Source organism: Chinchilla lanigera, unplaced genomic scaffold (assembly GCF_000276665.1).
Source record: "Chinchilla lanigera isolate Chin_1 unplaced genomic scaffold, ChiLan1.0 scaffold00082, whole genome shotgun sequence".
In the NCBI taxonomy this organism is placed as follows: Eukaryota; Metazoa; Chordata; class Mammalia; order Rodentia; family Chinchillidae; genus Chinchilla; species Chinchilla lanigera.
This window is the reverse complement of record NW_004955483.1, coordinates 1,913,961-1,936,145: the sequence shown is the minus strand read 5'-3', so window position 1 is coordinate 1,936,145 and position 22,185 is coordinate 1,913,961. Positions and strand designations below refer to the sequence as shown.

Genomic DNA, 22,185 nt, shown 5'->3' with positions numbered 1-22,185 from the left:
AATCCAATATTTAAATTAGCAAAATATCTGAAAGTTACCTCACCAAAGATCTACAGATGGTAAATAAGCATACTAAAAGATGATCAGCATCATATACATCTGGAATTGCAAATTAAAACAACAGTGGGTTACCATTACATACCTATTAGAATATTAGAAAAAAAACCCGATAACCAAGAACATCAAATGCTGGCAAGGATGTAGAGCAACAAGAACTGTCATACATTGTTAATACAGGAATGCAGAATGATATTCACTTGGGAAGAAAATTTTGCAGCTTCTTACAAAACTAAGCACACTCTTATCACATGATCCAGCAATTGTGCTTCTTCATAGTGACCCAAAGGATTTCCCAAGAGGGAATTCTAATCTAAGCTGTGAACTTGGGGTGACAATATGGTTCACTGATTGCAAGAAATGTGCCATTCTGATGAGGAATATTAATAGTAGAGGAGGTTGTACATGTATGGGGGGAAGAGAACACATTCTGCTTAATTTTGTTATGAACGTGAACTTCTTTAAAAAGTAAATTCTATTTTTAAAAATTAAATAATTATAAAGCCACAAAAAGACATGTATGAACTTTTAAGTGTATATTCATAAGTGAAAAACCCAGTCTGAAAATGCCATATGATCCCCCCTATATGACTTTCTGGAAAGGAAAGCCACAAAAACAGTTGAAAGACCAATGGTATTATTGCAGACATCTAAGTTAGGTAGAAATATTATAGGCAATCAGGCAGGGCTAGGCCCTCAAGTCAGTGGAGAAGACGAGAATACATTGCAACTGTGGAAGAAGTGCATTTGTTTAAAGGCCAGATGTGAAGACAAAAAATAGAATGATTATACCCACATACTTCCCCAAATGATTGATATTCTGAATAGGTATCAATTGCCTTTGGTTGGGGACTGAAATCCCTCTTTCAGGACAAGTCCCTGTTCATACCATGTACACTTCCTATGTGACTTGCTTCCCTATTTGATCCCATATAATCAATATTACCTAAGTGATTATACTTGTAGTCTTATAAGTTCACCAGTTTTGTCCAACCTTAGACCTACCTTGTGATTTCTTATTGGATCAATGTTACCTAAGTGACTATACTTGCAATCTTATTAGTTGATAACAATTTTTCCCACTTTAGGCCTGCCTCACCTTGCAGTTTAGCTATATAAAACTCCCTTGAGAAGCGGGGTCCTCGTCAACCCACTCAAAACCCCATCTGTCTCTCTTAGACGGAAGCTTTCTTTCTGCCAATAAATATAGCTTTTGTTCCCACAATAAATATTTCTTAACCTCCACTGTTCCTAGAATTTATTGTTCACTTTTAGAAAACACAAACTAGCTTATCAGACATTTAGTAGGCTAGCAGGTTGGGATTTATAATCTTTCCCTAATATTATTTAGATTATTTGGAGGTCCAATATCATCCCTATGTCCTTTGGAGGTCTCACTGAGATAACTGGGTGGACATAAGAATTTGCTTTTGTTTCACAAATTCCTCATTATGACTCATTTTAAGTAATAAAATTTTTTCATTCTTTACATTTTTATTTTGTCATTGTCAGTTGCTTGCAATTGCTTATGATTTGTCTTTATATACATTGTTTTGTAAAAGTGATGATTAATTTGAGAATATGGGAAGGTTATGATGCTTCTTTAATGGGACATTTTATTCCTGTTTTGTTGCATATAGAATATGTTGCATGTAGAATATTTGCTGAATTTACTGATGTTCTTTGCTTGACTTCTTAGCAGCATTAGAAAGAGTAATGGTAGAGTGCCCCCTAGTGGATTTTGATATAAAATTCTGAAAAATGGGTCTTTTTATGAAACCTACTCCATATTTAGCTCAGGCTTTTATCTATCTCTTATAGAACTTTAACAAACAGTGATCACTCTGCCAGTTACTTGAATATTGTTAGAGCATCTACCACTCTTAAAGCAGAAGGTAGGTTTCCCCAGCACCTTCTTGTGAATGTCCATTGAAGCCAATGGCCAATGGAATGTTCATCAGACAGGCAGCTGGATTCCTTTCCAGAGACTCATCTCTGGTTGCATGGACCAATGGAAACTGAGATAACTGAGGGGTCATGGCCAAGGCTACTCTCTGCTGGATAGCTAAATGCTCCTCAGTAGAAGCTGAGTCCTAACAACCCAACTAGGTAGCCAGCAAAAAAAATCTCCACTTATCTGTCATTCCTACCTGCACTCCTCAGTGAGATGAGAGGTAACACTTTCAATGATCTTCTGGTATCCTCTGTCTCAAAGTAAGCATAAGATGCTATGAGAGCCCTTTCTTAAAGCCTCCATTCAAAATTGAGCTATAGGTTTGGACTTTTCCCTCTCTGCTAGTAAGTTAGAAACTCCAGGTTTTCTCTTACTCACTGCGAGTTAACTTTAGAACCTCCTGGTGGTTAGCCTATTCCTCCCTTCAGAAACCAGGCTGAGGGCCGGGGATACAGCTCAGTGGTACAATCACCTGCCTGGCAAGCACAAGGTCCTGAGCTTGATTCCCGGTACCAAAAAAAAAAAAAAAAGAAAAAAAAAATCAGGCTGAGGCACATTGCAACAAGTGTTTGCCTTTTAAGGAAAAAAGCAGTTATCAAGGGAATGATTTATATTTGTGCCTTGCATATACTAACTAAGAGTAAGAAAGATATTTTAGTCAGCCTTTCTCTTATTTCATGTGCATGTAGAAGACTTATAGATGTGTGTTTACTAACAGGAAAATTGTGGTTGCTAGGTGATGTGTATAAGTTTGTCCTGTAAGCTTCAGAGACATAGAAATTTTAGTTTGGACTCAAAAAAGTGTAGCCTTGTCTTATTGCTAAGGAATGTTGCCCAGGTGATTAGATAGATATCAGAAATATCTAGGAGACTTCTTTGCCCTGGAGCCCAGAGTGGGATTTTTCTCCAAACCATTTATATATAACTGTGTCTCTAGAAAGGATCTCTTTCACAGGCTGAGAAGCATCTCAATTATTTTCAACTCATTCTTTGGTACTTGCCCTCACTCTCTTTCAAAGGAATAGAAAAAAGTGGTTTAATGCTAAGCAAAGCTTCTTTACTTGAACAGGACTATTATGGCTGAGATCAGTTATAACTTATGCTTTTAAAAACACCTATGGGAGTAAGATCACGAATTTCCAGGCAAGATAGGATCATGCGCCAGTACAAGCGTGGATCGTCTGGCCCAACCTTATCTTCTGGTCTCTCTGTGGATGGCAGCCACCTGCCCTGGAGTGGAATAAATACAGGGGATGCCTTGAGGGTACAAAAATCAAATAGAAATTAAAGGGGTGCTGATTTTTTCTTTTTGCATTTCAGGTGGAGAAATTATTCTCAAAATTTCGAACTCCTTTGGAATGTATTCTTAAGCACTGGTGGAGGTTTGACCCTCAAATATTGAAAGAGAATCATTTGATATTTTTCTGTACCAGCACATGGCCTGCCTACCCTCTAGAGCCAAAACAGAATGCAGAGGGAAGTATTAATTATGATGCTATTTTACAACTAGAATTGAACTGTAAGAAAAATGGCTAGAATTCCCACATGTTCAGGCTTTCTTTACATTAGAAGTAATTCTTATTTGTACTCAAAATGTAATTCTAAGCCATGGGAGACTACCTGTGTTCATATGTTTTTTCCTCTCCGTGTTGTTGAGCTCAAACAAAGCAGCTGTAAGTATTGGAACCCATCACAAACTGAACAGATAGACAGCACACATAAGACAATTGTTAACAGACTAAAGTGCACTCAGATGTATTTGGCCAAGCTGAACTATAATACCTCTTTTACAACTTTTAGGTATGTAACTATAAATAGACTAGTCAGAACTTTCTGTAGGTGAACTTAACAGAGATCTCTTGAAATAAGAATCAGAAGGAATAAAAACATAAGCTTCCATGCAAACCAGAGATAAGAATCAGAAGGAATAAAAACCTGTGAAATCAAATACAGTTTTTAAGATGGGCCCTAGGCTGACAGTTTATCTGACTGGACTGTCTAGCTATATAAGCTTTTCATTGCTGTTGTTTTTTTTGTTTGTTTGTTTTGGTTTTTGGGGGGGTTTTCTGGTACCTGGAATCAAATTCATGACTTTGCACTTGCCAGGCAGGCGCTGCGCCGTGAGCTAAATCCCCAACCCCATCATTGTTTTGATGAGCGCAGTTGTTTGATAGTCCCAGTTGGTTGCTAAAACTGCTATTTTGATAGCCACATGTTATTTTCTTTTAAAGGGACAGACTGTTAAGGGTCCCTAGGAATGTTTTATTTTATTAGTGAACTTATCTGTGTTATAAAAATCAGTCTGCCCTATGCTGGAAAAACCAGTATGCACTGTTCTTGGGGGTAGTGGGAAATAAGAGGAGTTAATTTCCAATTTTGCCTAAGGACTGAAAGGCAGATAAACTTGGACTAAAAGTTGTAGATTTATTTTTTGAGAATTTTAGGGTTAAACCTAGACCAGTTTATTTACTTATTTAATATGGCCCAGAGATAAGTGAAGGTCAGCTTCACTCTGAAAAGTTCCCAGGGAGGGGAAACTCATCATTCTGGAAATTTGGTCCAGAAATCCGGCAGCCACAGAGAATTGCCTTGGACCAAACACTGTTGTAAGTTGTGTTATTTCTCAGGGGAGTGGGAGTAGTCTAATGATAAGGTGGTTCTAAATTTAACTCCCATTGAGTTGGAGAAAAGCTAAGGGGAATTTCTAATTTACGAGCAGGGAAAAAAGGACAATAGATGAACAGAGACTTTTTTTCTGCTGGTACAGTCAGGCTGTCAGGATCCAGCTTCCACTGAGGAACTCTTGGGCATCTGCCAGAGAGTAGCTCTGGCCACAACCTCTTAGTTGTCCTCTCAGGTTCCAACTAGTTCCATGCAAACCAGAGATTTCTCTCAAGAAAGGAATCCAGCAGCCGCCTGTCCACTCAACATTCCACTGGCCATTGACTTCAATGGGCATTCACCAGGTAGTGCTGGGGAAACCTGTCCTCTGCTTTAAGAGTGGTAGCTGGTCTAACAACATTTAACTAGCAGGCAGAGTGGTCACTGGTTGTTAAAGTTCTATAAGGGATAGATAAATGTCTAAATATAGAGCAGACTTCATAAAAAGACCCATTTTACACAATTTTATATCAAGGCCCACCAAGGCCTGCTCTAACGTTTCTCTTCCCAGTGCTGTTGGAAAGCAAGAAGAAATACCAGTAAATTCAGCAATTAGTCTAAATGCAACATATACAAAACAGGAATAAAATGTCCCATTAAAGAAGCATCATAACTTTCCCATGTTCTCAACTTAAATTTATAATCATTTTAACAAAACAGTGCATATAAGAGACAAAGCATGAGCAATTATAAACAATTGACAAAGATATAACATAAAAGCTTAAAGCATAAAAAATTTGATTACCTTAATGAGTAATAATACCTAATGAGTATTCATAATTTAAGAGTATTAATAACTTAATGAGTAGTAATACCTAAATGAGTAATTGTTATAGACAGCTGAGTTAGATAGAAATATTATAGGCACTCTGACAGGGTCAGACCCTCAAAGGAGCCAGTATGGAAGACAAGATACCTTACAAATGCAGAGACGGTACTTGCTGTGGGCCAGACCTCAAGACAAAAGATTAAACAAACACATCTATATACCTCCCCAGGGATGGACATGAGGGATTGATATTCTAAATAGGTAGCTATCACCTTGAAGAATCACTGACCCAACACCTTACAGGAAAAGTGCCTGCTCTGCATTCCTGCCTGCTTGGTACTTGACTCTCCTCCCCATTTGATCCCTATTTAATCAGTTTTACCTGAACAATTCTTACTGGCTGACCATAGTTTTGTCCCACTTCATTCCCACCTTGTGATTTCCCATTTTTTCCCCACCTTGGACCCACCTCACCTCGTGATTTTGCTCTAAAAATCCCTGGGAAAGGGTGTCCCTGGGCAGCCTACTCAGGCCCCCCTTCTGTAACCTCTCTCGGACAGAACCTTTCTTTCCCTCAATAAATATATTCTGTTCTTAACCGCCATTGTTCCTAAAATTCATTCTTTGATTTTAGAGAACATGAACTCATCCCAGATACCATTCAGGTTGGGAGTTTTTCTCCCTTATAATAATTTGGAATCTACCAAACAAAACCAAACTCGGACTCCATCCAATTATCTCAGTGGAAGACCTCCAAATGATATAGGGATGATGTAGGACCTCCCAATAAGCCAAATAAAATAAAGTACACGTTGTAACTCCCAACCTACTAGTTTGCTAGATGTCAACACATGAGTTTGTGTTCCCTAAAATCAAAGAATGAATTCTAGGAACAATGGAGGTTAAAAGCAGAAAATATTTATGGGGAGGGAACTATATTTATTGAGTAGAAGAAAGCTTCTGTCTAAGATAGAAACAAGGGGTCCTGAGTGTGTGGGTGAGGACCCCCACGTCTCAAGGGAATTTTATAGAGCAAAACCACAAGGTGAGGTGGGTCTAAATTGGGAAAACTATAATCAACTAATAAGATTATAGGTATAGACACTTAGGCAACTTTAACCCTGGGGAAATGCAAGGTGGGTCTAAACTGGGAGAAAACTATGGTGAACCTATAAGATTATGAGCATAGGGGCTGGGGATTTAGCTCAGCGGCAAAAAGCGCCTGCCTGGCAAGCGCAAGGTCGTGAGTTCGGTTCCCGGTACCGGAGAAAAACCAAAAAAAAAAAAAAAGATTATGAGCATAATTGCTAAGGGAATATTAATTAAATGGGGGTCAAATGGGGAAGCAAGTCAGGCAGCATGCGTACATGGGACAAACAGGGGCTTTTCCTGAAAGGGAGGTTTCTGTCCACGCAAAGCAATGAATACCTATTTAGAATATCAATTACTGCTAGTCATCCCCAGGGGAAGTGTGTAGGTGTAGTCAATCTATCTTTTGTTATGAGGTGTGTGGCCTTCCTCCCCCACAGTTTCAATGTATTCCCATCTTTTGCACTGACTCTTGAGGGCCTAACCTTGTCTGACTGCCTATCATATTTCTACCTAACTTAGCTGTCTATAGTAGCACCAGGTTTAAGATTGCCGGAAGTTGCATTTTCAGCAGAGCAGTAGCATGGCGTGACATGGCATGGCAAGCTGTCCACCCCTTGATGTAACACTAGGAACCAGAGTTTCTCTTTCAGGTCATAATGAAAAAGGAAGGTAAGGTATGGATAAAACTGGCTGGGAAAGGAGGCGTGGTAAGATACCAGAACCCATGTGTAGAATAGTTCCCAAAGTTCTGGATGTGGACTTCTTGTGGGACCTTGAGCAAGTTTTTGAAAGTTGGCTAGACCTGACATCAGCTGAGCACTGGGTTTACAAAAAGAACAGTCCACAATGAGTTTTTGCCACCCTGGTCTCTCTTGCATGGTGGCCTGCCTTCACACTGCAGGGGGCATTTCTTTCACACCGTAGGATGTACTTTTATTCCTACTTTTACTTGGCCCAACTTGCTCTGCCGAGCCTGTTTCTTTTCCTACTGTAAGAAAACTTTACTACCATTTAACTTGTCTTGACCAATTTTTTGTTCAGGAGAGAAAAAACCAAAAAGCACCTCCCAATGGAGACTTCAGCACCCCAAAACCTGGTAGCATGTTTGGTTTAGCCAGCCAGGAGAGCAGGTAAGGCCCTTCAGGCATGTTTTTGTTTGGCTGGTTTTTTTCTCTCTCTCTCCGTTATGCTGAGGAACCCGGGGGACTTGTCATGGGCCCCGGAACTCTTTCCTCTGTTTCCCAGCATAGGCACTGGGGGGAGAATGCATGGCCTCTGCGGGTTTTGTTTTTGTTTTTCTTTTGTTTTGTTGGTCTCAGCTGGTGAGAGGCCCACAGGCCCAACTGAAGTTTAACCCTCTTTTCCCCTTCTTTCCCATTTTTGGTTACTTATTGTTGCTACACGCAGTAATGAACAGCCAGCACGTGCGTTATTTACCCAGAACAGACCTTCTAGGTATGCCCTTCTGACGTGTTTCTGTTCTCCAGGAGTCTTTGCTCAGCTTTCTCATTCTTTCTATCTGCTGCTAGCCTACCTGGGAAGCCGCCTCGCTCAGTTTACTGCTTTTTGTTCTCAAAGTCTCATCTGCGCTACTTCCCTAGATGGTTACTTCTTTCTCAGGGTGCTATCATAGTCAGGGTAACTATCTTGTCTCATCACATGACTGGCCACCTATTTCAGAGATGTGTAAGTTCCGCCATGTTTGTTTTCCTTGTTTCTTCTAACAAAATGCAGTAATTAGGAGACTTGATATACCCAACAGCCCAAGTAGAACAAAAGAACAGCCAGTAAAGCTTAACTCAAATGACTATGAGTCAAAGGACAGCCATCCATGTTCTTAGGATTTTTAAGGGTTTTTTTGTTAAAAAGAGATTTCCATCTCTACTGCCTTAAACAATGTACCAAAGTTTTTACAACTGGGGTGAATGCAAGAGATGTTGTTTCTCATGTGGCTCTGCCCTGCTTAGGTAGAGGCTCAAAATGCCTGATGGAGAAAAGATTGTTTCTCAAGTGGCTCCGCTTTGCTGAAGTAGAGTCATCAAGTGGCTCAACATGGCTCAGGGAGTCTCAGTGGTGAGGGACTCCACACTGATCTCATGGGAGCTTCAGATTAGGTAAAGCCTTCAAGTGGCTCAACTCTCTCTTCTGAAGGAGTTGGTCGACTCCCATTTGGAGACAAAATACCTTCAGTAAGGTTTCTTCTATGCCTCTATGAAAGATGCCACCATCAGCCTAGCTTTGGACATAGACATCTGTCTAGTGAATATGTGAGTCTCACAAGGGACACTTTGTAGACTGGTCAAGTCTCTTCCTTCTGCATGGGATGCCTTCTTCAAAAGCTGAGATCTAGCTGTCTCTGTCTATAGGCCCCAAGATGAGCCATAGGAAGCCCCATGGACCACATCCTGCAGATTCCACTAGGACATATCCTTGATTGATGGGAAACGTTTGACCCTGACAATTTACAAAAAGAATAGCTTATCTACTATTGCAATACATTTTGGGTTCAATGTGAACTAGGAAATGGCAAAAGATAGATATGGGACAGCAGTTTAAACTATGAGACCATTTTTCATATAAATTATTTCTCCTTAAAACACAGAAGGTGGAATGAAATCCCTCATGTTTCGGCTTTTTAAACTCTGTATCTCAGGAAAAGCCCAGAAACTATGGGTTTTTTTTTTGTTTTTTTTTTTTTTTTTTTTGAGACAGGGTCTTGCTATGCAGTTCAGGCTGGTCTTGAGCTCCCTTGTACCCCAGGTTGGCCTCAAACCTGCAATGATCCTCCTGCCTCAGCCTCCTGAGTGCAGGGATTACAGGCGTGTGCCACCACACCCAGCTTTTATAAGCGAAACCTACTTTACTTTTTTTTTTTTTTTCTGGTACTGGGAATTGAACTCAGGACCTTGTGTTTGCCAGGCAGGTACTTGTGCCACCGAGCTATTGCCCCGGTGAAACTATGGTATTTGAAGGGCCCCCAAACTTTAATGATCCTGTCTGTCAGGGGAATATATCCCATCTGCTTAATGAAAAAACTTCAGATGAGACCCCAGACACCTATGACCTAATTGTTGGACGTAGCCTTTTCTGCATTCAACAGCTGGGATCTGGAGGAGGGTCAAAAGAGAAAAGGTAGACTTATAACTGTCACAATTGACAATGCTTTAAACTCACCCAAATCATCTAAGGGAAAACACAAGGATGATGGAGTGCAAGAAGACTGAACATTGGCTGTGCAAGTACACCAAGCCACTGCCTGGCTCCCTCTCTGAGTGTGAGGTAGCCAACGTGCCTGACCCATGGCACTGGAGGGTTGACTGTCCCTGCTCCCAGAGAGGGCCTAGGCCAGACAAAACCCTCATTTTCTGCTCTAACAATTGAAGTCGTCCAAGGGAACCTACATTGCCCCTGTTCATGGACTTCACCATTTCCTATGAGAAACCCTGGGTAACCGAAGTCATCATAAGTGAGCCAATTCAGTTACTTTATTCTGTTTTGACTTAGCTTTCTGGAAAACCCTCCTCTAAATATACAGCCACAGTTGGTGTCATGAGGACCCTTAGTCGGAGTCTTTACTCCTGCTTGACATATCATTTTCAAGATCAAGTATTTAACAATGAGTTTCTAATTATCCCACACTGTCCCACACTTCCTTGCTAAGAAGAGATTTAAGAGCAAAATTGGGGCAATTCTCAAATTCCAACAAAGTTTAAAATGGATTTTACCTGTTGAGACAATGCCAGGTATTCTTGACATAACTAGACTACAGATGGAATCTGCTGCATTGTACAGTAAAATACCTGACTTAAGAAAACCCTTCTACCTCTGTGTATCACAAAAGAGAGAAACTGCTTTGTCTGTCTTGACCCAAAGGGTAGGAAGAAACTAGAAGTCCTGACTTTCCATCATGTTAGAGCAGTTCTTGAGACCAAAGGTTACTTTTGGTTAACAGGGGAATGGCTTGGCAAGTATCAGTTCATGTTATTTAATACCCCTGAAGGTATTATAAAAACTTGCACTACTATTAATCCTGATTCTCTGATGCCTACAAGCCCAGAAGTTAGCCACTTTTGTGAACAAATAATCTCCCAGCTCTATGTAAGCAGGCAGGACATCAGTGACCTGCTCTTCCAAGACCCTGAACAGATGTGATTCACTGATGAAAGTAGCTTTATCCAAGAAGGGCATCAAAAGGCAGATTATACAGTTGTCAGTTCACAACAGATCTTTGAAGCCAACTTCCTCCAAGGACCTCTGCCCAAAAAATGGAGATCATATCCCTTACTTGGGCATTGATAGTAAAAGGCAAAGAGTTAAATATCTATACAGACTCCAAATATGCTTTTCTGGGGCTACATGCCCACACAGGGATCTGGAATGAAGGAGCTTGTTGACTAATAAGCAATCATCTATAAAACACAAGCAGGAAATTCTACAACTCCCAGAGGCAGTTCACCTTCCCAAGCAGATCCCAAAGACACATGTCGAAAGTCTCCTTGGGAAATCAAAAGACTGATAGGGAGGCACAAAGGGAAGTCCTACAGCCCCTTGAGACACTAACCTCACTCTTATTTCCTGAGGAAACATCCTAGTCCTTCCTCAAAGATGCAATGACAAGCTGTAAAAATCCTACATGGGAAATGGCCACTAGAATTTTCACAGAACTAAAAAGATAGTTATTCCTAAGAATCTCTGGGAGACCTGAGGCTTCTCTTCCGAAAACAAGACTCCAATATTGCTCCAGCTGCAGATAAGTAGGTCACTAATGGCTCTAGTTCACCACAACTTACATGGACACCTGTATTCCATTTTTAAATAGATCCATTATGTGGAGTAACCTTGCTAAAGCTGTGGCTCTCACGCTCTCAATCTATCTAACCTTCCTCTTTGTCATACTTTGTCCTGCACAAGAAGCACGAAAATCTGACATGATCCTCATTTGGAGTTCTACACCCCCAACATAATGATAAAGTCACTTTCTTTAGACAGCTCAACAGTCACTAATCTTTTCTCGTTGTCTTCCAACAGTTTTTCTCTTCAAGCCGGACAGTGAGCCGCAACATCTCAAGGTAGTTGGAGAGCACATAACCTCCAGTAGGTAGGGCCTACACCTCTTTCCAGCTGGAAGAGCTGTAGAAGACAGAGGACGACCACGCCCTCAGCACCCCACAAAGAACAATGGTGGTATGTGTCCTCAGGCAGAAATGAGACAGGGAGGTAGGGTGTGGCTAAAACTGGCTGGGAAAGGAGGCTTGACAAGATTCTGGAATACATGCCCACAACAGTTCCCCAAGCCTTGCATTTCGACTTCTTGTGAGAATTTGAGCAGGTTTTCAACAGGATGGTCTAGACCCGATGTCAGCCTGAGGAGTGGGTTATACAAAAAGGACAGTCCACATTGAGTTTTTACCACCTTGGTCTCTCTTACATGATGGCCCACCCTCGTGCTGTAGGGTGTATTTCTTTCACACTGTAGGGTGTGCTTCTTTTCCTGCTTTTACTTGACCCAAACTCTCTCTGCAGAGGCTATTTCTTTTCCTACTTTAATAAAACTTTGCTACCATGTACTTGTCTGGACAAATTCTTTGCTTAGAACAGAAAGGACCCAGAAACTACCTCCAAAAGGAAACTCCAGTACCCCATAATCTGGTAAAAATAGAACCAAAACCCCTTTGGCTTAAAGTCAGCCATAAAATCTAAAACAAGTATTCTCATCTTCCCCTACCTTTCTGTCTTGGATCTGGCCACAAACAATTCTCAGCAGCACCCCCACCCCTGTCCCTACTACCACTCCATCCCTACCCTAACAGCCATGGGATTGGCTTCCCCACATCCTAGAGAGTGGCCCTGTCCACTGCATATGCATGCCATATTCAAGGGCCACAAAAGAACTGACCAAAGCAATGGTTATGGAAAGCCTAGCCCCCTGTTGGTCACATAGGAATTTGTGAGGCAGCAGTATTACACACTGCTGAACCAGGTCCCAAACATGCTACACAGGTTTTATGGAAAGAACTCTTCCCGTGTCCATGGGGGACTAGATTCGAATGGAAAACTTGCAGGTTCAGTCTATGGACAGAAAGAAATTCATAGGAAATGATGTCACAGAACTTCATCAACTGACACACCAAGATTCTCAGTTCGGTGCTCATGCTACCTTGAATGAATGTATAGTGGTCCCAGTAATGCAACTGCCCTCTAACAACAATCAGGGTTTGTGGAGGTTGATGCAGACATTTGTCCTTGCTCCTGAGAGCTTTGTTGCAGATGAATTCTACATTCATAATGCTATCTTTAGACACCAAGATGAGGTCTTTCGTGGCTATGTCACTGAGCCTCAGAACTAATCTAAGGAAGCTGTAGAGGAGCTTGAAGAAAGACAGCAGACACTCCAGTTGTACCTGATGGCTCTGGAACTTTCTATGTTCAAACTGTCAGCAATGACTTGAAAGAACATTTAGAGGAACACACTGCTGAAACAGAGCCAGAACCACAGCAAGGGCTTGTATCTGAAATCCAAGAGGAAAAGTCTGGGCTGGTATGCTCAAAAGAGTTCTCCAGCTCCTATAGACAGTACATGAAGACATTTTCTTGGGCATCTGTAACTGGTAAGAGCTTTCCTCCTAGTGGAATTATTCCCATTTCAGGGATCCCTCCTCACATTGCTCAAGTACCAGCTTCACAGCCCCATCCAGAGTCTAAGCCTAAATCTCAGCTTCCATGCAGAGGCCTTACATGGATCAAAGAGTTTGAGAACAGTGAAAAAAAATTCTTCCCCAGACCAATCCACAAGGCAGGGGAGCAAGGTGATGGTGAACCCCGAAGAACAGTGACACATCCTGACAACCACCAACTCTATGTTGGTAACTTGCCTCGTGAGCTGGGAAAATCAGAACACAAAGATTCTGGAAATGTGATGGAGCAGCACGCACATAAGCTGAGGTGGGAAGTTATCTAATTTTGGTTTTGTAATGTTAGATGATTCTGAGGCTGAATAGAAGGTGCTTAGCAACAGGCCCATCATGTTTAGAGGTGAAGCCTCTCTGAATGTGGAAGAAAAGACTCGAGTGGCCAGGGAAGGGGACTGATGAGATGACCACCCTGGTGCACCTGGGCAGCCTCCCCTGGATGAACGGTGCAGAAGCCAGGATTTGGAGTAGGAAGGGGGATGCTTCAAGGCAGTGAATTGCTCCTCACTGATCTTTGCCTGTAACTCCAGCTCCTGCAGATAGTGAATTTCTTTAGTCATCCATTGGTGTCTTGAAGTATGCCCCAGTTTGTTATAAACTGCTTCAGTTTGTACAATTTTACTCTTTTTGTGTTAATGGTGTGTGCTCCTTCCTTTTCTCTCTCTCTCTTGGCCTTTCAGTGCTTCACTTCCAATTTTGTGGAAAGTAATTTTAGTAGTAACAGATTTTTTAAAAAGAAGAAGAAAAAGAGATTGAAATTTCCTTGCTTACTTTGCATATACGGGGGGAATTTTTTTTAGACAGCCATTTCCCCAAATGAATGCATCTCACTTATTACTGACATTTGGTGTGTTTCATTCACTGACGTATTTCTTGCTTACTTTCTATGTATTTCAATAAACATTTTAGAGGCAGGAAAAAAACCCAAATTGTCTCTTCTTTAAAAGTAATTCTGGGATGAGGGAAAGAAGAAAAAAGAAAGAAGGAACGCAATATATAAATATATACATGAATAGCTGCGATAACTGTATTGCTGATATCGGATGGTGTATTGAAATGAACAGTTAATGATTACAATTTTTCATGTTCTGACGGATTGTGCATGCTTGTGTCTGGTGGTCTGAGCAACTAATTTGAAGGTAACAATATGCAATGGAATTACAATGGTGAACTACTACCATCTTGTCTAGTGAAACTCTGTATTATCTCTACTGTTTTATCGAAGAATTATTTTCTTATTCCCTATATGGTTTAAACAGTCTTTCATTCTTACATCTGGTAGTCTGAGCAATGTAGTTGAAGACAGCTATATGCAATGTAACAATCACTGTTGATTCGTATTATTTTGTCTTGAGATTCTGTATCACTTTGAATGTTCTTGCTTTGATTTGTTTATGTTTGTGATACTGGTATGCTGCTACTGTTCTATTTTTTGTTTGTTTGTTTCTCATTTAGTACTCTCTTTAAAGTAAAGAAAAAATAAAAGTAATTGCTGGGCATGGTGGTGCACACCTGTAATCCCAGCATTCAGGAGCTGAGGCAGGAGGATCATTGCAAGTTTGAAACCAGCCTGGGCTACAAAGTGAGCTCAAGGCCAACCTGAACTGCATAGCCAGACCCTGTCTCAAACACACACACATACAAAAAAAAAAAAAAGTAATGACTGCCTTTGAATGTAGAAAAATGGTCTTATGGGAAATTTGAAAAAATGCTATTCTCACTGATATGGTTAAAAGCTGAATAAAAGGTGTTAATAGAACTTTTCTTTTGATACTGCTCACAAAACAAGTTTAAAACCTACTGTTTCTACCATTGAAATTTAAATTGTAAGATAGTTTTGAATGTCTGGAATGCAGTTGATAGGTCTTTCTTGAACTGTTAGGTTTTTTTTGAAGTGGAATTTTTCCTTTGTATTTGTTTAAAAAAAACCAGAACAATGGAACAATTACTTCTTGGCCTTTTGGCTAAGATTAAGTGTAGAACAAACAAACACTACAAATCCAAATAACAACCAGAGAGAAAAAAATTCTCAGAATGACTTTGTCTTACTGTAGATCACAAGACTCCATTTCAGAAGCAGCCTTTGCCCCACATTCAGCAGCGAGAAATACAACACAGAGGCCAAGGTGTATATTGACAGCTAGACTTGGCTGTGTCTAACCAGTCTGCTGCTGCTGGGGATATTCTCTTGTCCAGCCTCATGTCTATATCTTTGATCTTGCATCATTGAGCCTAACATAACACTGGGTAGTTCTCATCCTGAGTCTTAGCTCCCATGTCACACAATACCATAAGGAAATAAATTTGTTATGGGCACCCCTTGTTAACCTGTCTCCTGGTATAGGAATGTTGGCTGTGACCCTTGTGTTAGTTTCCACTGCAGTGGACAAATGTCTGAGATAATCAACTTAAAGGAAGAAAGATTTGTTTCGGCTCACATTTTTAAACGTTATCCTATTGTCTTCACAAGCAGTCAATTCTGCAATAGAGGCGGGTGTCCAGTTCACTAAGCCAGTTGACTTCAGAAGCTGTCTATCTGGAGATGGTGCCAGATGCACCAAATTGGGGGTCACTCCCCAAGACTGCACCACCACACACGTTTCAGATGCTAGTTGCAAGCCCAGCTCCTTTTATTCAAGCTTCTGACCAACTGTCTATAAATTAAAGTCCTCCAAATCCCTTTTTCAGGTTCAAATTAATTTGCTTAAGCAGCTCATAGAATTCAGAGAAAGCTTTACATCTTACTGATTTATTATGCAGGACATTGAAAGGGTCCAGGTGAGGGTACACAGGGCAAGGCGCAGAAGAGGCATGAAGCTGCCCTGCTATCTTGGGGTGCACTCTCCAGAAGCCCTCATGTGCTCAGCTGCCAGGAAACTCCCTGAGCCTAGATCTTTGGGGTTTTATGGAGACTTTATTGAATTTGCATGACTGAAGTGTGGACACCCACGTCAAATCTAGTTGAACAAAAAGTGTGTAAGCTAATGCTAGTGGGGAAACCCAGCAAAGGCTACTCTGTCCAGATTCTTTTCAGCCTTTTTGTATAGCATTTTGTTTTATTTGGTGGATTTTTTTTTTTTTTCCTTCCTAGGTATGGGACAGGACCCCTTCTGCAACAGTGTCTGTAATATACTCACAGATAAGGGAAGTCAGAGAATTCTGTTTAGAACCAGGAACAGTGGACGAAACCAAAATATACATATGTTAATATCACAGTCCCTAATCTCTCCCCCAGCTCATTTTGAACCCTGTACTTCCTCCAAACAACATCTGTCCTTCTTTCATTTCCTCAAAGTACAGCACTGTCCCCAGAATGTCCTTCTGTGATCTCTGCTTCCTGGGCTCCATTCTCCTTGTTCTTTAGAGCTTCATTCTATCATTTGCTGGGAATCTTTTCCTGATCTCCTGGAAAAAGTCTGGTCCCACTACAAGGGTGCTCTGCTCCCAGGGTACCAAGTCCTTCTCCTTCATATGGCTTTCAAAGTTGCAATTTCCTTTTAATAATGAGAATGACAGATGTCTGCTCCCTAGAAAACACAGGTCTCACAGGAGAAGGAATCATGTGTGCATGTATTTGCCCTATGCACCCCAACCTAGCGTACATGAGAAGTCCAGACAATATAAGCTACAGAATCAATGAGCAGTGCAGTTAAAGACCCCCAACAGCAGTTCTTACAAAACTCTTTTTAAGTGACCTGGGGTGTAAACATGCCACCATTCTTAGGATATCTGTACAATACCTTCATGTTTACTTGGGAACTAGAACTCGGCAAAATGTTACACTGACATTTTAAAAGTAACAAGTACTACAGAAAGCACCCCCAATTCAAGACTAAGTAATGGCCTGAATGTTTTTTTTTTTTTTGTATGGAAGTTGATATTTCCTCATTATTGTGGTTTATACCTAGGTGTCCCTCAAGAGCCTCATGTGCTCATAAGTGAGGCTTTTGGAGGGGAATTGGATTATGGGGGCTTAGAGCTGACTTGCTGTTTGGAAGTGGAGTCTGGCCAGAAGAGGAGGTTCACTGTGGGCACAGCCTGAAGGGTTTATCTCCCTCTCCCACCCGTATACCAAGCCATCCTGACTTGGAGCCAACCAACTGCGGACTGATATTTGAACCACAATAACCCCTCTTTTATTAAATTGTGGGTGCCTGGTATTTTGCCCAGCAGTGGGGGAACTAAGACACCATGAAGCAAACATCTGTCATTGATGGATGCTTTAAAAGTGCCTGCACGTTTGAGCCATGACCTCTCAGTCCAGAGCACGCTTCAAGCCTACACCTCCTGAGTCCTTCAAGTCCCTTTAGCTGTATCCTTAGGGAGCTGTCTTGCTCTGAAGGCTTTCTGAGCCCTGAGGAAAGCAGTAAGTACTGCTTTCATGTGAACAGAAGGAAACATTCAAAAGCGAAGATCTGCTGTCCACAATAAAAATTAGGGAAGTGTATGACAAAAGAGCTGCATGTGACTGGTGAGGGGTTGACTAAGTCATGGGTCAGAGAGAGCAGGCTGCAGGTGGCAGAATGCTCAGGGCAAGCAAGGAGCAGCGTGGTGCAAGCTCTCTCCCGAAATATCAAGCTGAGTTGCAAAATTGTTGTAACATCATGCGCCCCATCCCATCTTCCACCAGCAGCTCCTAGTTCTTTTACCTAGTCCCAGAAATCATGATTAACCACTGAAAATACAGATTCTAAATCCAACAGCAAAACAGTGAAACCATACCGTTGTTCCATTCCAGGTGGGAAAGAGCCAAACAGCACAGAAAGCAGCTCCCAGGCACAGTGGATACAGCTGAAATCTTTCCAATGATGTGTAGAACTTCTAGCCTGGATGCAGCCTGGAAATTTCAATTTGCCTGATAACAACTTTGACGCGATTTTCTTGTAGCCAGAAAGCCTTTATGAAAGCAATTACAGAAGTTCAGTAGGCAAGAGAAAAGCAAGGGGTTTAGACTTTGGGTGCCAGAAACACTGAGTGGTTGGCGTGGGTGATAGCTGTCTTGACTTATCTGCCAGCCTTCCTATTCCCCTCCTGGCTCCACCTATCAGAACCTTGAAAGCTGATGGTGAACTTTAAATAAACTCTGGATTCTCTGCCAACAGGAGGTATGAACTCTGTGTGTGTGTGTGTGTGTGTGTGTGTGTGTACCCAAGAATTTTGCAGACACAGAAACATGACCTAAGAGGAGAAAGCAAGGACTTAATTCACTCCCCTGACGTTTTGTACCCTTCTCTTCTGAAAGAAAGCAGGCTTGTTATGAAGACACAATTTTAAGTGCGTGAATAATAATTGCTTCATTATAAAATGAAAATCTCTGTCTCTGGAGTGTAGCGCTTCTTTCTGGCTTCACTTCAAATTCCCCACACTTCTCTCATTATAGGTGTTTCTGTCTTCCCAGCCACCAGCTCAGATTAGCGTGCTCTTAAAATCCAAGCCTGGATTGCCTGAGGATGCTGTCATTCCACTTGACTTGATTGACAAATATCCTGTCTTCTGGATGCTTTGAGCTCCTTGCAAGGAGGTCTCATATGGGTCTTTCAATAGGTGCCATAGAGGACAGACCTGCCTAATATCCAGTGTGTTCATGAACTGACCTCTTGTGTGTGTCCATCTGGGTTTGTCTCAAGGGTTCCCCCTTCATTAAACACAATTAGGACTCCGGTTCTACTTGAGCTTTCTCTTCTCCTGAATCCCTGGGAAATTCTGAAGCTCCAAACTTGCACTTTAAAAATAATGAGCAGAATACTAAGTTCTCTAAACACTTAATTTATATTAGTCTTGTTTCTCTAGTAGGATTAGAAGTTTCTAATTAGATTACAAGTCTCCAGTTAGATTGTAGGTCTTGTCTCTCTAATTAGACTGCTTCTCTAATTAGATTGTAAGCACTGCAGATGTGCCTTTGGACTTGTGTTTACCACAGTGCTCAAAAAGGAAACAGCTTGGGGCCGATCTCCAGTAAAAAGGCAGAGGGGCGTTAAAACCTATCTTTACCGTAATTGGAGGAATGTCTATTAACAGGAGGACAGAGGAAAGGATTTCAATGTAAAGCAATTCTTCTAGGTGATGCTTGGCCCCTAAAGTATTCCTTTCTTCTCCAAATCATGAAGATCTTTCAAAATCTTCCTTCCCTCTTGCCAGGGAGCATCACATGATCTTTTAAATTGAGATAAAATTTACATATAGTAAGGTTCACTTATTTTGGATCTATAGTTCTATGATCTCTTACAGGTATACATACACCCAGCCACCTCCCACATAAAGATACAGAATATTTCTAGGGCTCCAGCAAACTTAACTATCCAAATGGTAGCCAGTCTTCTAACCTTTACTGCAGGTTAATCAGGCCTACCCTTGAATTTTGCATAAATGCAGTCATAGAATCATACACTTTCCTATCTGACCTCTTTCTCCCATTATGACTATAGGATTCATCTACACTGCTGTACACAGCAGTGGTTTGTTCTTTTTCATTGCCATATAGTAATCTGTTTTGTAAATGTATACTTTATTTTTCTGTTCCACAGTTGCTAGATATTTGCTTTGGAATATTATATATATATATATATATATATATATATATATATTATACATTACACTATATTATATATAAATATAATGAACATCTTTATATGTGAATTTTTGTACACAAAGCACTCATTTATGTTGGAAATATACCCAGGGTAGAATTTCTGGATCAAATGGCATATGCACATTCAGCTCTGAAAGGTATTGTCAACCAGTTTTCCAAAGGGGCTATACTTCTTTACACTCCCACCAGCAAATTTAAAAGTTCTTGTTATAATATCACAAGCATTTTGCATGTAGCATTTTGTCACATTTTTAGTGTGTAATTAGTGAACTGAACTTTGACCCACTGTATACTCACGATGAATTTTCATGATTGCTTTATTTACCCTGATGCAATCCTGTGGACAATCCAAGTGAACCAGCACTCAGAGGTAAGGTATGAGGACTAGATGCATCACAAAAGTGAATCCAAATCAGGTAAACAAAGGCAAACAGTAATGAACCTGCCATCTCCTCCTGGCTATGGGTGATACAAGCATCAGGGTATGATCAAGAGCTCCTATTGGAACAGCACTCTCCAGAGTCCGTATTTTATTGCTAGAAATTCCATTTTTATTAAATGGTTAATAAATTCTACATAAATTTCACATTCAAAAAGGAAGCAGGAAACCACACGAAGGAAGTGAACGCAGACCTGTGTGATAGCTGAGGGAACCCACATCAGCTGAACCCTTATATCTGCCCTGAAATGAGAGCAGTCTGTTTTCTCTTCTGTGTGAGGCATGCTGGGAATGGGAGGGAAGCTTGTTACCAGGAGGATTAGCTTGCCGAACCCCAGAGGAAGGCCGTCTCTCCCACAGACTCATACAGGAAACGGAGAATTGTCAACAATTTTTTTAGGTTAGTGTATCGGGCATTTAAAAATGTCATTTAATAGCGGGAATCTGAACTCTCAGAAGAGCAGGTCTGGCCACACTTATCTGACTTAACTATCGACAGAGAAACAAAGAAGACTTTAGAATCCAAGTAAAGGAAGTTCTCTCTGAGAGCCAACAGGATGCAAGAAAGGCAGAGAAGAGATGGCGGGAGAGGGCGCCCTGTTGAGAAAGGGGCCGAGTGCCAGTCAGTCCTGAGTGACTGGGCCGGCAGAGGACTTTCAACAACACCTAGATTCTCTCCGGAGTCCGCGAGGCCCTCACCCCTACCTCAGGCCTTCAGCAAGTGCCCAAAGGTGAGTGGTCCTAATGCATTCAGGGAGAACAAAGGAGAGAGAGGGGCTCTGGGTCTGGGCCTAGGGTACGATCAGGAGGTCACCAAAGAAAATCGGACCAAGACAGGCCCAGAAGTGCAAGACCCCTTGAAATCAAAAAGAGAAGAGTGAGTTAGGGGGACATGACACCTCCCACCAGGAACAGGCCTTAGGATTCAACATTTTATTTGTATCTCAAAGGTCAGAGTGACCATCAGGAAGACGGTGCAGAGAAGAAACAGGTACCCTGAGAAAGGGCAGCAGACAACAAAAGGACACTTACGGTCATCAGAGCCATGGCAAAACAACACAGCAGCCGAACGCTATGCCCCAACCAAGCCCAGGGTCCGTGCCTAGGATCAGTGAAATAGACAGCAGGAGCAAGCAAGAGAATTGAGGACAAGGAATTTCCATATCACAGGAGGTCCAGAAGGTGTATAGAGAACATGTATAAAAAGAATGAGCAAGAAATAGTAAAAGAACATTTTTTTCTCAGTTGAATAACATCTTGATTTCATACTTAAAGAGCCTAATAGTTAGCAGGTGTGGTGGCGCATGCTTGTAACCCCAGCACCTAGGAGGCTGAGGCAAGAGGATCTCTGTGAGTTTGAGACAAGCCTGGGCTACAAAGTGAGTTCAAGGCCAGCCTAAACTGCATAGCAAAACCCTGTTTCTAAAAGAAAAAAAAAAAAAAAAAAGAACCTAATAATTATTTTGGGCAGAACACTGAAAACAGCCATATTATGTGTAATCAGATGGGATTTATAAACAACAAGAATATTCTAGAAGAAATCATACAGGCCTCCACACCTCTTTCCTGCTCCTTCCACCCTCTCCCTACAAATCAGGCACAAGGCAAAGAAGCACTGATCTGGGCTTTCTCACTGTGAACTGACTGTGGGGACCACTGTATGCTGCCTATAGATTCCACAGCCAGCAATGACCCACAGTGGCTACAGAATAAAGGCAAACTTAAACACTGCATGGTTTCTCTCATCTGAGTCATCTGAGTCACCCAAAGTCCAAAGAAGGAAAAAAATAAGAGATTAATGAAAAGAAACATCGTTTTGCAAATAAAAAGGAGACATAGAGACCAAGAGGGGAGGGATATAAAAGATTTAAGATGCATGCATTATGTATGTGTACCAACTACCCACAATGAATGCAGTCTTGTTATGTTTTTTTT

The 22,185-nt window shown here is 41.3% G+C and overlaps 1 protein-coding gene and 1 pseudogene across 5 annotated transcripts in view; one reads left to right on the top strand and one right to left on the bottom strand.

Moving 5' to 3' along the window:
* Window positions 1–22,185, bottom strand: part of LOC102005144 (cytidine monophosphate-N-acetylneuraminic acid hydroxylase) — a 188,869-nt gene that overhangs the window by 89,111 nt on the left and 77,573 nt on the right. The window contains exon 2 of one of the 5 annotated variants that reach the window (XM_005403351.2): window positions 17,945–18,118. The exons of 2 other annotated variants lie outside the window; for them this stretch is intronic. In XM_005403351.2, the coding sequence (XP_005403408.1) occupies window positions 17,945–18,118 (174 nt within the window). Of the gene's footprint in view, window positions 1–17,944; window positions 18,123–22,185 lie in introns of all 5 variants that reach the window. 2 more of the 5 variants (XM_013503837.1, XM_013503835.1) reach the window with 2 other exon arrangements.
* On the top strand, window positions 12,394–13,621 carry LOC102028418 (annotated as a pseudogene).